This window comes from Pistacia vera, unplaced genomic scaffold (genome assembly GCF_008641045.1).
Source record: "Pistacia vera cultivar Batoury unplaced genomic scaffold, PisVer_v2 Contig944, whole genome shotgun sequence".
Classification (NCBI taxonomy): Eukaryota; Viridiplantae; Streptophyta; class Magnoliopsida; order Sapindales; family Anacardiaceae; genus Pistacia; species Pistacia vera.
Genome location: NW_022196828.1, coordinates 615908 through 631219, shown reverse-complemented (window position 1 = coordinate 631219; position 15312 = coordinate 615908). Strand labels below are relative to the sequence as shown.

The 15312-nt window shown below is 39.6% G+C and overlaps 1 protein-coding gene across 2 annotated transcripts; it reads right to left on the bottom strand.

Moving 5' to 3' along the window:
- Positions 1–1565: 1565 nt before the first annotated feature.
- On the bottom strand, positions 1566–6165 carry LOC116120750. 2 transcript variants are annotated; one of them, XR_004126596.1, is made up of 3 exons: positions 5246–6165; positions 1915–4399; positions 1566–1823 (listed from the first exon to the last, which is right to left on the bottom strand). XR_004126596.1 is itself a non-coding variant. In XM_031406718.1 (2 exons), exons 1-2 carry the CDS (start codon positions 6086–6088, stop codon positions 2486–2488), a joined length of 2757 nt encoding a protein of 918 aa, XP_031262578.1. In that variant the 5' UTR covers positions 6089–6165; the 3' UTR covers positions 1566–2485. The 2 variants fall into 2 exon arrangements, 1 of the variants encoding a protein (XP_031262578.1); XM_031406718.1 differs by having other exon boundaries at positions 1566–4399.
- Positions 6166–15312: the final 9147 nt, after the last annotated feature.

Genomic DNA, 15312 nt, shown 5'->3' with positions numbered 1-15312 from the left:
TTTAACAAATATAAGGTTAATTTGGACCAAATGCTCAACTGTTTAAGAGCAATTTGGGGAAAAAAAATTGTAATACCAAGGTAAGTTTCAATTACCAACCACCACCCAACCCCCACACCCCCCGGTATTAAGATTACCAGAAATTTACCCCCCAAATGCTATTGTTTGTCATAAAATATTGTGGGAGTAATTTTTTATAAACCAACCAAACATCGTCATCCGCTCAATTTAAAAAATATTACCCCAGTTATCTAATATTAACCCAATCCCAACGGCCCCAAAGAGTATTATTTTGTTACTTTTTGAAACCTTGGAGTGTGTTGGTTCTTTCCTCGAACCCACTGTTTTAAAAACCGGACCGAACCGGCCTATCCAACCGGTTGGACTGGGACCTGGGGCCTTCTCCCGGTCGGGTCACTCTTTTTAATTATTTAAAGTTTAAAATATAACAAACACATCCCTGATTATTACCATCAGTCCCTGAAGGTTTCAAATCTAGCAAACACACCTTCTGGCCAAATGCAAATCGGCAATGACCTCCCCTTTTCCGGCGACCTTCCACCTTCCCTTACTGTCGGGAACCACCTCTTGAGTTCTGACTTTCTCCGGCACTGTCACGCTTCATATCCAACCGCTGCGTGACGTTTCGTCGTCCACCTTCGCCGCGAGATTTTTCTTCCATTTCCCGGCATCGATCGGCCTTCTCCGACATCGACAGGCTTCCTCAACCACTGATCTACCTTCTCCAAGGCTCCCTTGCCGTCGCTCACGAAGATCCAGTCATTCTCACCAAAAAAAGCGACCACGACCAGTGACTTCCACCACCGATCTGCCATTTTCTGGCGATGCCTCTACTTGCTAGCTATCGATTCGCCCTCCCCATCATCTGATCTACCCTCCCTGGTGTGTCGTCGCTGCTCTCCCAATCGATCGCCGATTTGCATTTAGCCAAAGTTGGGTTTACTAGATTTCAAACCTATAAGGTCTGATGGTAATTATTAGGAGTGTTTTTGTTAGATTTTAAACTTGTCAAACCATCGGTTCAATCGGCGGTCCAACCGGTTGGACCGGTTGAACCGTGACCCGGCCATCAGAGCGGTTTGCCCTCTGATCCGGTTTTTAAAACAATGCTCAAACCTTGAGCCAAAATTTTATAAACCCATAAATTTTAATACCTAAAGTTTAATGATTAATGGGCTCCTTATTAAAGGCATACATTTTAATAAACAAAGTGAATGATAAAATGAACAATTGAACATTCAGCAAACTGGTCATCCATCAATGCATCCATTTATAACAATAATTTTCATCTTTAAATTTGAAAATCCTAATTATTTCAAAATTGTTGTCCCAGCCACAAAACTGCCATTGCCATAGCCATAGTTCATCTGTACCACAACTGTGATGCAACTAAAATTATCATTCTTTTCTTCCATAAATAATTAAAACTCTATCCAAGCTTTACAAATCACATTGAAAACAAAAATAAAAATATCTTTTTTTTGAGAAATATGATAGCATATGGGGTTGTGTAGAAATAACTCTCTGATGGTAGTTTGGTTGCAGTGAAATAGATCGTCGATTTGGATTCAGAAGGAGATTTCATCAATTAAGTTGAGATCATAAGGCAAATGAATTTTATTTTATCTAAAAAGGCTGTTGTGCTACAAGTGAAAACCTGAAAGGTGTAAATGAGAAGTTTTGTTTATGATTTTAACTCTAATGGTAAGCTTAGTGACATCATCTGTCTAATGACCTACCAAAAACAATGATTAACTTGGCGTAAGCGTGAGAAAATAATCCTTGATGCGAATGTCACCAAACTGATATGCAAACATATATAATTACAATGTCAAATAACATATACAAGGGTAAATTAAATCACCAAGAAAGAGAATGTGAAATTATTCTTACCCCGATAGGCACACCCTTGTTCATCAATTCTACCTTGTTGCAGTCTTGGACCTATTTACGCTGTTGCAAGCAGAACTCGTTGCTCTTGTTTAGTGGCTCTTTTGACAAAGAGAATAAGCAAACTAGCAGATGGCATCAACAGCTGGCGATCATAAAAGTCTCATCTAAATTGGCTTCAATGAGAAGAATTGTCAGTCTGGTTGCTTCTTTAAAAACCAGAGATCAAGTGCGATGCAACTGGGAGATATCTTGCCCATTGAAGCCATCAATTTCAACCAATTTCAGTTCACTTCATGGCAACAATCCAGACCATCTCAACCAACAACCACGTCATCCTTGCTCAGAAGTCCAGAATGGAAGTTCATCTTTCAGCAAAATAAGTTAAAGAACAGCCCTGAGTGATAAATGGTCAACCTCAAATTCAAATCATTGATTGAATGATGTCAAATTGAAGTTTCACTGCAGACCCTGCTTTGCTATTTAATACGGACTTAGTAAATGAGGAGGAATGACATTCAATGTAGAATGCATGTTTAGAATCCAAGACTTAATACGCTGCTAAAAGTACATATCATATCTCTTCACTCCATGCAAGGGAAATTGGAACCTCTGGTTCCTTTACAATGGGCAAAGGAGTATGCTTATTTTGTGTCAAAGGAAGGAGCTTCCCTGAATGTAAGCTCCTTATGATCCAGCCAGATGACACCATAGGTATATTCCTCTCGGACACAATTTGCCTCAAATGACGTGATGCCCTTCTTTCATCATCAGCCACAATAGCTCCAACAAAAATCTTTTTATTATCAAGACTCTGGACTAGCCACTGGAGAGTTTTAAACACCTGCCCACCTCCATGCTTGAATATTATTGCAAATTTGGTGCAGAAACTGTTCTTCCCATAGAGCATGATCCCTACTCTGTCAAAAATTAACTTATAGAAATTATGAGAAACTACCTTTCCCATTCCTGATATCTCCACATCAGCCTGGCCTGAAAGAATCATGTATTTTTCTGGTAGTAAAACTGAACCAGCTGCAATTGAATCGGTAAGCCATTTAACTTTTAGGATGAAGGCATTCACTGCACATCCATACAAGAACTTGATGGTTTTTAGCTTCTTATGGCATAAAACAATGGGGTGCTGCTGGAAATTAGAATTTAAACTTCTCTTTCCCCTTGCATTTAGAGAAGGTATATCCAAGAGAACCATACCCCCGTATTCTGGAATTAGTCCTTTAATTTCCTTTTCCTTGCGACTTGGAAGTCCAGTAAGTAAGAATTTCATACCTTGGAATATCAATCTCTTCCCATCCTTGATGCCATTTGCAAACACTTGCTGGAATCGAGAAGCAACCCATGCATTAGAGTGCTTTGACCTGTTACCAGCTCTAGTATTTGAGTGAACTTTGTGTGAAGGTAGTAGATTCTGAACATCTTTCATCTGCTGAGGCTCAACTTCAACATCTGAGAAGCGAACTCGCTTCCTTGCTGGACCTTGATTATCAAGGGAATTATTGAACTCAGATTGTTCATTTTGAAAATCTTTTCTCTTATGAAGCTTACCAGTGGTTTCTTGTACTGCAGCCTCTTCAAGGTTTGTATTTTCAACACAATTATGAACAAGTTTGGAAGCACACATTTGACGGCGTGTCCATTGATTTGAAATACGAGGTGGCATACTTTCCTTCAAAGGAGGTAATAGCAACTCAGCCCCATCTTTTGCATGTTCATCATATCTTTTCTTGTGATTTGTTGTTTCTATGAATTTCTTACTAATAACAGCAGTATTTTCAGTTTCCCTCTTGTCTCTATCAACAGTACATTTAAACGCAGACTTGAAAGGTAAGAACCCTTCAGAACACTTATTATTTTGATGCCTAATGCCACCCATATTTGGTTCCAAGGAAATGATTTTTGCACTACACTCTGACTGGCCTAATCTATCATAGCAAAAACTCCCCATCTGCAGCTCGGTGTCGTCCTTGGGCGGGATTGTGCTATAAGTTTTAAGTAAGGTCAACTGCCTTCGAACAGGAGCTTCGTGGACATCACCAGTAACTCTTGGCACATCTTGCCTGTCTCTATTGACTGATTCACCTTTTAAACATGAAGTACTATGCACAGTCTCCACCTCACATTCGGCATTAACATCAATGTCATTTTCACTGTGAGTTTGTCGGGAATTGGTATTCACAGAAGAAACACTGCAAGGAACAACAGAACAAAGAGGATCGACCAATGATAGAATAGGCGAGCTCAAATTTTGAGAAATCAAAATTTCCTCGTCAGTTTTCTTATAAGAACCTTCAAATGGCACACTAGACTGTGAAGCATTTATGGAACCTAATTCACGTTGCTGTACGAAAGAGTTCTCGTCTGGGGCAACATCTGCAGATTCAGATAGAAAGCTAGTCTCATTAACATACAACTTTTGAATGCTTTTGCTGTTATTTTGCTGCAACTGCACAGGAGCGTCTGCTTCCTCCTGAGGAGGAAGAATGAACAAAAGAAAACACCAAGAACAAAACAACAGTCCAATCAGAATGACAGAATAATAGTTTCTATATATGAATATATGTGCTTTCAATGTACCAGAGACATAGTTAATGATACCTTAATATGGTCAAAAAAATTTGAATATTTTCCACACCAAAGTAATGAATAATAAATTAACATCTTATGAACAGAATGAACTATGAAGCAGGTGGAGCTCAATTAGCATCACCAGATGTTCAAATCTTATATGGAAAAACTTTATTTATATTTTTTTGGGGGGTGGCTGATAGGAGCAAAAAGCAAGAATTAATGATGAAGTGTTACAAGACTCTAATCTGGAAAACATAAATGTTAGAGGAGAGCTGTTCAAGAAGAGTAGACCTATATCTAGGCCAGGGAATTAGCAAAGTGTCAGAAGCAATTTGCACAAGCAAAAAACTGTAAAATTCAGATTCTAAACCAGCCATCAAATGTTAAGCAATAGATAATAATTCTAGCAAAATATCATTGCTTAGTACCCGCATCCTCCATAAATGCATCTCTAGTTTAAAACAAAAGATGATGCGTACTTGATAAATAAAAATGAAGAAAACAAATTGGGGAGAGTATACAGAGACTAAACTAAGGTAGTCTGAGTGCCATTGTGAGTTTTACATTGCTCCCCTCATGACATAAAGCTATTTGTTGTCCACTAAAGCAAAAGCATTTGCCACCTCAATAGGAATTGAACAGGGGAAAGGGATGACAAACTGAGATGATAAAAATGGCAAAGCATAAACTTCTTTGTACAGTTAAGCATTTTTAAGAAGTTAACAAGAAGTGAAGGATGCTTTACCTGTGCCACGCTGAAAACTTGTGAAACGTCCTCTGCTGATTGACGTAACAGGTGATCAACATTGCTGGCCAAACGAGAACCATTTAAACCCAAAGCTGGGTCAACAGGAATTTTCCTTTGCTGAATCTGATCCACATGTTTAAATCCACTGTTACACCCATGGTGATTTTCAGAAAATGGAGTTTCTTTGACTAGAGAAGCATCTGAACTACAAACAAGCTTTTCATTGGGTCCAACAAAAGAGAGTCCTACGTCTTCATATGCATCAGCCATAGTCAAATCATCCAAGTCAAAAAGCAAATCAGTCTCCTCAATTTCCCTGTTTGGATAATTGAACCCATCTTCTAAGCCCTTTAAGCGCGCTTGCTTCACTCGAAGAGTAGCTTCAAGTATAGCTGCAGTTGACAAAGCTTCAGAATCAGACTCACTGTTCACTAGTTCATGAATAACCAGTGCTTCAGATGCTGAAATAGAGAGTTCAACTGCATTATTGATATCAGAACATTTATGGTATCTGACATTGAGTTTGTCTTTACACTGTCTCCTGCCATCATTGTTACGTATAGGAGATTGAACATCAAGATTTTCCACAGTTTTTGGGAAGGAAGTTTGGACTAATAAATTTAGACCAGTGGCATTATTGTCCAATTTTGAATGATAAGAGTAACCTCTGGAGCCAGCTGATATTTCTGTTTGTCTCATTGGTAGAACCTTATTACTGTTGGTTGTATTCTCAGAAACAGCTAGATTTCCAACTTCACTTGTTGACAAAACTTTATTAACATTGGTATTCTGTCCCATGCATCGCAAAATGTCAGCTTGTTGCAATGACAGAAATTTCATAGAGTCACAATGAACTTGAGATGCGTCGATTTCACTTTGAGTATATTCTGAAGCACCATTTGAAGAAAGGTGTAGACGAAAATGATAGACCTATACAGAGAGATGTATAAGAGTTGGCCAGTTTCAAAACAAATAATTTCAGCAAGACAACAAACATTTTGAGACTTTAATGAAGTAAAGTGAAACCAGTTTGCATAGTGGAACAAAATAGAATAAACATCTACTTTCAAATCAGCAAAATAAAAAACCGTACACCAAGGAACAATTTACAAAAAAGGAAACAGGAAAGGTGTGATTAAATTATTTGGAAGGAAAGAAAATAATCTAGGAATCTTCCTATTCTCTTAATTTGTCAAGGTATATAAAAGAAAAAGCAGTTCACAACACTTCATTTAGTGGTCTTCTGAGATCTGTTAATGGTAAACAAAATCTAAGGTTCTCACTAATCATTCACTGAGATGCTGCGAGACCAGGAAAATTAAGTTAGGTCTAAAGAATGATAAAATGAGATGGTATTCACTATCTCTAGGGATCTCAATAGTCATTCACTGAGATGCTTACCAAATTGTATATTTTGCAAATAAAGAGCGGTTTTGACTATATCCAAGAAACATGTATAAAAATTTGAAGTTATTTCTGACCAGTGCTGCGTTTTTCAGGTTTTTCATGGAGTCAGATTTCTCGATTGCAAAAGTGTTCTTCAGAAAAAGTAAAGTAGACAAATCAAGCTTTCCAGGAAGGTATTATAGGTGAGAATCCGAGTTTGTTTGGGTCCTCATTAGTTGTTGCAAAGCTGGACCTGGAATCCTACTTGCAGAAGGATTCCTGGTTGAGTGTTGAGTCTTCAAATGGGCCTAACTGGAGTTTCAGATATCAAAAGCAGGTGATTCAAAAATCCAGATTCATCAACACATCTGGGACTACAAATTTTATGAAGTTACCAAGCCCAGAAGAGTTCTTTTACATTGAGAGAATCCTGGTGCAAGCTGGAGACAAATTTTGTTTTCCATATCTGATAAGATTTTGACAATTTTGGAAGTCTATCTTTTAGCAAAGATCTAGGAAAGTAATTTCCGTGATTCCTAGGGTAGAATTAAGGAAAACACATGTTATTTATTGATGAGTTGTTAGGTTAAAAAAGGGGGAGGAGAGAACAGCAGTACAATTTAGTTTTTAGTTTTTTTACTTTCTACGTCAAGATGTGCGGCTGATCTTTCTTTTTCAGTTCAAGAGGATTTTGAAGCCTGAATTCATGTCATTGGTGTAACTTAACTTCAGTAAATTTTTTCTCAATCTCATTCTTATTGGAATTGTTTATGTTATTCTGTTTTAATTGTTTATGAATTTTGTTTGGGTTTTAGTAATGGCCTGCTAAATTGTTTAATCGGAATTTTATCTGTTAGAATTAGGAATTGTGATACGTAATTGTCCTCTTTCTATTCAATGAGTAACACATGATGATAGATGATTACGGACAAGTTTTCAGTCTGTCACCTTGAATAACATAACCTAAGTTAAATAATCCGATATTGCGTGATTGTTGCTTGGATTGATCTATTTTCCTAATTCTTAAGGTTGCCATTGAATTAAACTTAGAGAGCTTATTCTAGGTTGTTCAAGGGTTAGGATCTAGTTGAAGAGCTTATTTCAGTAGTGATAATTAAGGGAAAATTCGGGTAACAGAGCTTGTTGTTTCCTAGGGTCAATAATTCCACAATAACGAGATAGAATTATGTTACGGTTAGTTCATGTCCAATGCATGTTTAGGTGGATCTTGAACCGAGAACTGGTTGTTTTTAATCTGATATTTTCTACCATTGGAGATTTATTCGTTTCACTTTAAATCGCATTGTCTACAACCCCTTTCATTATTTTGTTGTCATGTTTACTGTTTAGGATTTTATTTTATTTTCCTGTTGCCTTCGTTGTGGTTATTGGCATAGAATATAGGATTTAATAGAATCATTCCCTGTGGGATCAACCTTTGCTCACCCTATATACAATTTAGTAGTTAGGTTAGTAAGGTTAATTAATTTGGTGCATTCGGCATGCTACCACTTACCTCTTTCGTCTTTGCGTGACGTGGCAGCGTCTAGACGACACTAAGCCTTCCTGAACTCTGATTGGCCCTTGCTTGCATGAGCTTATGTTAGCCCTGATTTTTTAGGCATAACAGAAGACCCCCAGTTTTTAAGGTTTAAGGATTGAATCTTGAGAACTTTATGATTATGTTGTGACTTACTTATCCCGAATGACGCTTGATCGAGCTGTATGAGACAAACAGTTAAGATAATGTGAAACTAGCGGTTTAACACGACCATCGAGCTGTAAGGAGGTCGCAGCATAGGTCTCTAAGAATAGCACAAGCGACATGAGGTGGCTTTCCCCCACAGATTCAGTGACTAGGGTCAGACCCTACTCAGTGCTATACCAACCTGTTTTGAGTTTCATCCGTAGCTCGCGACCTGAAAATACTTAGCACATTTGTACCGAAAGCAAGGAGTCACATCGTCTCGAAATCGATACATGGCGAAGAGTGCTTTACTCGAATGACCTCTTCAGATGTTATCCGTTGTGCTTGACAGCTAGTCTGGTCAATAAAATAATATTTATTCTGACAGATATGTCTATTGCGTAATAAGTGCCAGCCATGCGCATTAAATGCAAGCCATGTTGAAACGACATTCCCTTTCAGAGCATTAAATGCGGATGATGGCGTATTTAATGTGGAGGAGGTAATCGCACTGACGCTTGGTTGCTCCAATGAAGGGAAACATCGATTGGCTTGCACAAAGCATGAAGGTTACTCTTCTCGCGGATTAACGACATGTGGTTGTAATCAATGGGGAGAAACGTATCCTGCCTAAGCGTCGCTTTCTTAGGAAAACCAATCATCGTTTTCCTCCCTATAAAACCCCAGGTTCGCCTTAAGTTTTATCACATAACTCACATTTTCAGAGAGAAAAACAAAACTCTTGCACTCACAGAATTAGTCCATTCTTCTTCCAGTTGATGCGCATTTTCTATTACGACATGAAGTTCGTTCCCAACAGTCAAGAGGTAAGGAGGACTTCTCCTTCGTTTTCTTCTATTATTTTGTTAATAGCTTGACTTTATGATAATGGTGGGTATGAACTGCCGATAAGCTTACATGGTGCATATTTCTGGACAGTGGTAAGAAGAGAACTTTTTTCTTTATAAAAAGTGAGAACTTAGGGCACGAATCCTTGGGGATTCATTCCCAAGGATTTTTAGGGTTTTTCTAGGGGTTAAGGAAGGTAAATTAGGGTTTCTTTTGCTTTTCCACATCATCGTACGAAACACTGTATAGAGACTGAGTTTTCTCTGCATGTCGCCCCTTTTTAAGACTTTAGGAGCAATGGATACTTCAGCGACCAGAGCAGCCAAGGGGACGAGCTCACAGGCGTCGAGTGCCCCAGCATGTCCCCTACAAGATGCCTTATCAGTGGCCACCTAGCGAGATACAGAAAGCGGTGGACCAGTTTGCGCTTAGTGTGGATGTCTACCAGCATATGATGTACATAGCTCGGAATCCCTTAGAGGGAATGGCTGCGATCTCCGAGGCAATCTTTAAATGTGGGGCGTTGATACCTTTTCACCCCTTCATTAGATCGATCATTGACCACTTCGAGGTCGCGCCATTACAATTGACGCCTAATGCTTATATGATAATGGTTGCTATGTATATCGCGTGTGGCGAAAATGGTCTTGGCGAGCTGACAGCGTTGGAGCTCGCATGCGCTTACTATTTGAAGAAGAGCAAAGATAGAGATTTTTTTTACCTCTTGAAGCGATCCACGATCGAGGGAGAAATATTTGGTTATCCCAGTAACTTTAGGGCTTATGAGACCAATTTTTTTTTTTTTTTTTGAATATGATGGCGTTTGCCAATTTAGGGAGCCAAGTAGGTTTTCTTTTCATTCAATTTACGAACTGTTCCTTTTTCTTCAGCTTTTGTATTTAAAATTTTTTTTGTCTTTTTGTAGGAAATAAGACGGCCAGATTGACGGCTCTGATAGATTTTAACCGAATTGTGACATTTGGTCATCTACCTAAGCAGAGTCGCGACATGAGACTGCTCGTGACTACTGCCAACTTAAGAAAGTATGATTTTTTCAATCCGAAAGCATCTTTGAAACCCTTAGCTCGTAAGTATCTTCACACTTAGAACTCCTTTCGTTTGCCTCAGGTGACCTTTTCGCTAACATGCTTTCATGGCGCACAGCGACTATGCCACCCAAGGTTCCAAGGCCATCAACGAGGACTAAGGGGTTTGTATTTCCCTAGGTTGCCTTGACTGAGCTAGCCAAGACGATCCCTGTTGATATCCCCATAGGAGGGATACAGATTGACGTCGAAAGGCGAACACCCATAGAGCTATATGAGGAAGCTTTTCGGCTTGCGGCTACTCGCGTCGCTAAGCAGAAAACTATAGGCCAGAAAACCAAGAAGAGGAAGTAGCCACTTGCTGAGGAGGAATCGGAGTCTGAGTCGGAGGGCTTTAGGGGTGCCGCCAAGGGGATCGCAACCTTACCAAGCTTTCCGGTCGGGGGTGCCCCCGAGGAGCGTGCTTAGCCCTTCGACGATCCCCGAGAGCTCACGCAGAGGAGAGGGGGAGGTCACAATCGACAAGATGCTAGTTCCGCCAGGGTCAGACACGCCTGTGCTAGATTCCATAGGGCAACTTCCGGAGCACCTACAGCCAGTGGTGTATACCCTGCTGGAGTGCCAACTAGCTGCGGCCTTCGAGGACTTTGTGGCTTCCAGACCCTCTAACCTGGTGGCTACTGTGCTTCAATTGCAAAGCCGGGTAAAACAACTCGTTCTTGCGGAGGATTCTCTACCTTTTATGATTTTTGGGAAAATAGAGGTTAACTCTTATTTCTTTTCTCATGTAGTCCCTACTCGCCTTGCATATGACCCAACAGAAGATCGATCTGGACTCTGTTGGAGGGTTCCACGAGTTGAGGGAAGAGAATACTAAGTTGAAACAGGACTTCGCAACTTTGGACACAGAGGCGAAGACGATCCATATTCAGGCGAATCAGTACTTGGTGGAGAGAAACTATACCCTTTGCACAGTGGACTTCTAGAAGGCTGAGCTCGAGAAGAGAGGTGAGGAGAACAAGGAGCTCCAAAAGACAGTGACCAGACTCACCAAAGAGTGTGGCGAGAAAGATAAGGAGTTGAAGGCGAACTCTGAGCGTGCCATGAAGGCAGAGGAAGACAGAGCTCGACTGTGGGAAAACTCTAAGAAGTAGAAGAAAGCTCTAGAGGTAGATCTCGAGTTGTTCCAAGGGCGAGTCGCGTCATTAATTGATTAGATGAAGTGACAAAATCTTGAACTTGAGAGGAAGGCCGCTGACTAGACAATACAGGTCATCTACAGCTTAGGACCGAGGAATCCGGGGATGGACCTCTCCGACCTCCCGAATGAATATCAGTACATCTTTGCTTCCATGGCCCAAGCTGATGATGCCGAGGAGGAAGAGAGGCAAAAGCCTCATCTGGAGCATAACCAATCGGAGGCATACGTCCCTGAGGACCCAGCAATTAATCGGATGGTTGACGACCAACCAGGGGATAAAGAGGTCGCGCCCGCAGAGCCTGGAAGCGGGGACCAATGATCGCCTCTTCTGCTTTTGCACAACTTTCCTTTTGACTCTTCCTCTTCCTCTTTTTCTTTTTATCTTTTCTACTACTTATTGTACTTATCTTAATCATATATAAAAGGAGTATTTTCAGTCATTTGTGATAGCACTTCTATAATTTGAGCACTTCACAAGACTAATGTTATACATATGATTTGGAAACTTGTAAAAATATCGTAATGAACAAGATCATTCAAAAGAACATGACAAATATTTCTTCAAGATAAAGCAAAACGATCTTATTCATAAAGATTACAAAGAAAATTTTACAAGTAAAAGAAATGAATAAGATTAAGAGCGAGTTCAGATTTACTAGTAATAGGGGCGAAGATGCTCAATATTCCAAGCTTGCGGTACTTTGGAACCGTTAAGCCTCTTGAGATGATACGTTCCAGGTCGTATTATAGGGGTGGGATAATCCGGTTAACCGAACCAGATTAGGAAAACCGGAAACTGAACCGGTTATTCGGTTTAGACAAAATGCAAACCGAAACTGGACCCGTTTTGGTTATAAACCGGTTGTAAAATGAACCAAATATTCGGTTCGGTTAACCGGTTTTCAAATTAACCCCTAAAATTCTTCAATTTTTACATTTAATTTGGCAATGTTAAACTAAACATAACATAAAATTACAAATTAAAAAAACATAACATAACATAAATCATCTTCATCCCACAATGTTGGTGTTAGTGGAGTCTCTTGATTCTACACTCCTTGGATTAGTTAATGGCACACGAAGAAGATCATCATCTGCAATTAACAACTATAAATATTAATAAATGAAAATAATAAAACATATGAAATATTATTATAATGAGTCCTTAAGAAGACAAATCAACTTGACAAAACCTATTTATTTATAAAAATATTGCATCAAAATTAATACTAGAAATTCTAGTATTACTAAAAAAGACTTAATAAAAAAGAAGCGACCCCATGTGCTATCTGCATGGAAAATTCACAATGTAATTCATACGGAGCAGATATGCATCATCATTGGGAGCTTGCTATCACTGTTGTAGTGACATATTAAGGAAATATTGTAACAGAGAAGGCTATCTCTTAATTGTTAAATCTTTATTCATTCATTTGTATCTCATAGGATAACCATTAGTCTTACTAGAAAGTAGAGATATTTTCTAAATGAATGACAGTCCAAGTCTCATTCACGAAGAGTTCCAATAGAGCAACCAATGCACAAACCTTTGATGCAAGCAATTGAACAGCAAATACTGCCTAGATAAATCTAATGACAATGAATTGAAAAAACTCTATAAGATGAAGCAATGATTAAAACAGAGCACAGGCAAGCAAAGCAAGGAGAGTATTAACAATTGAGGCATCTAATAATAGTTACCCCATCAATGTTGAATGCCGTGGCCTGCTTAATTTCCTTAATGTGGTTACAGAGAGGCGACATAAATTAAGCATATGCTGTGATAACTTTAATTTATAATTCAATTACACATTACTCAATAGTCAATACTAATTAATAAACTTATAGTTAGCAACTCTCCAAAAATTTAAAACAAATAAACACAACAATCATCAAGATGAGTTACACAACTTTCCACTTCCGAACATAACCAATAATTGAAAATCAGTTCACAACAAATAAACACAACAATTATCAAACAGCCAGGACAAAACTGCTAAAAACCCAACAGCCCAGAAGAAGAACCTACAGCAGGCAAGATCACCCAAAAAACCCACTATACCAATAAACAACATGGGGCAAGGACAACAGCCAAAAAAAGCCGAATTCAAAATGACCACAACACTCAAAATGGAGTGCTCACTGTGGCTGTTCCTAAAGTGGAGATTAAGAAACTTGATGTCAGGGCCATTGAAATTTCAGGTTAAATTATTGATGGTCGTCTTGATCAACTTCAAAATGTCGTTTGTGTTTGTATAAAACTTCCTTATGTCTTGATCAACTAATTTTCATTCCAAGGGCTTCTCTATCACAATTGCTCACACCCAATTCAGTTTTTTGATACTTCAAATCATCCTTAATTTATCTTCATGTCGTTATCAAAAGGCTCATTGCACACTAGTAAATTCCCTTATAATATTTTAGCTTTTATGTCTGATCTTAAACTTAAACTGCAGAACTCCACTCCAGGAAGTACTGATTCGAATCACTGAAAAACAGGACCAGTATGACAAGTTTCCTTGCGTCATTTATGATGGACTCATATACTTTGCAAAAACAGTGTAAGCGGTATACTATGCAGCATTTTTTGGTGATTTCTCTACTTTCACTTACAAGAAGGATATGAGAAAGACCAAAGAATTAAATCTTAACATAATAGATGTAAAGATTTTGAAACTAAACCTGTTTGTTAAAATGAGTGCCTTCGATAGATTACTGCTGCGAGTGACTAACTGTGAGATGGGTGTTAACCGAGAGTGAGTGAGTGACTGACTGTGAGATGAGTGTTAAAGAGACGAGAGTGAATGTGAGTTATGAAATAGGGGATGCGATTAAAGGGTTCAAAAGATACACATACCTTGGATGAGCAAGACATGGAGTTACGTTTGTGGCTCTAAGATTGGAGATGCAACGACGGTGGACACTGTTGGGTGAGTGGGTGCTAGGTGGTTATTGTGGAGACTGTTGGCGGCGTGGCCCTATTGGGTGCTGGCAAAGTGTGATGATCAGAGACTACTGGCGGCATGGCCCTGCTCAGTTGGTGTGGAGTATGGACTGTGAAGATCGGAGCTTGGAGAGTGGAGTCTACTCATGGTGTCGACAGTGGAGTGACTGGAGAGTGGATTCTGTTGGGTGCCGGTGAACGTGCGAAGAAGTGAAGAATGAAGATGGAGTGGACACTGGTGACTGGATAGTGGAGTGACTGAAGAATGCTGGGTGGTTGTTGTGGAGACTACTGGCGGCGTGGCCTTGCTGGGTGCTGGCAAAGTGTGACGATCGGAGACTGCTGGCGACGTGGCCCTGCTCAGTTGGTGTGGAGTGTGGACTATGAAGATCGGAGCTTGGAGAGTGGAATCTGCTCATGGTGTGGATAGTGGAGTGACGTTGTGGAAGTGTGGAGATCGGAGCTTGGAGGCGGAGAAGAGAAGTAGAGATGTGAGGTGAAAAATATTTTTTGCTTAGCGGTTTTTCAGTTTTTAAAATTTTGCAAACCGAAAACTGAACCGGTTTGTAAAAAAAACCTAATTTTTGGTTCGGTTTTGGATCGATTTCTAGTTTGGTTTGGTTTCCAGATTATTTATCCCACCCCTATCGTATTACCTTAGTGATGCAGTATGGACCCTCCCAGTTAGGTTCTAATACCCCCACACTTGGTTCCCTTGTACCGAGAAAAACTTCTTTCATGATCAAGTCGTCGACCTGAAAGTCTCATCTCCTGACCTTAGAGTCGAAGAACCTTTTTGCATGCTGCTAATTGGATGCTATCCTTAACCGAGCGGTGTTGCGGTGTTCTTCAACTAGGCCCAGTCTTGCATATAGAAGTGCTTCATTGTCTGTTTCATTTAATATGTCTCTCTAGAGTGAACCAGTCCCTACTTCCACTGGAATCATAGCC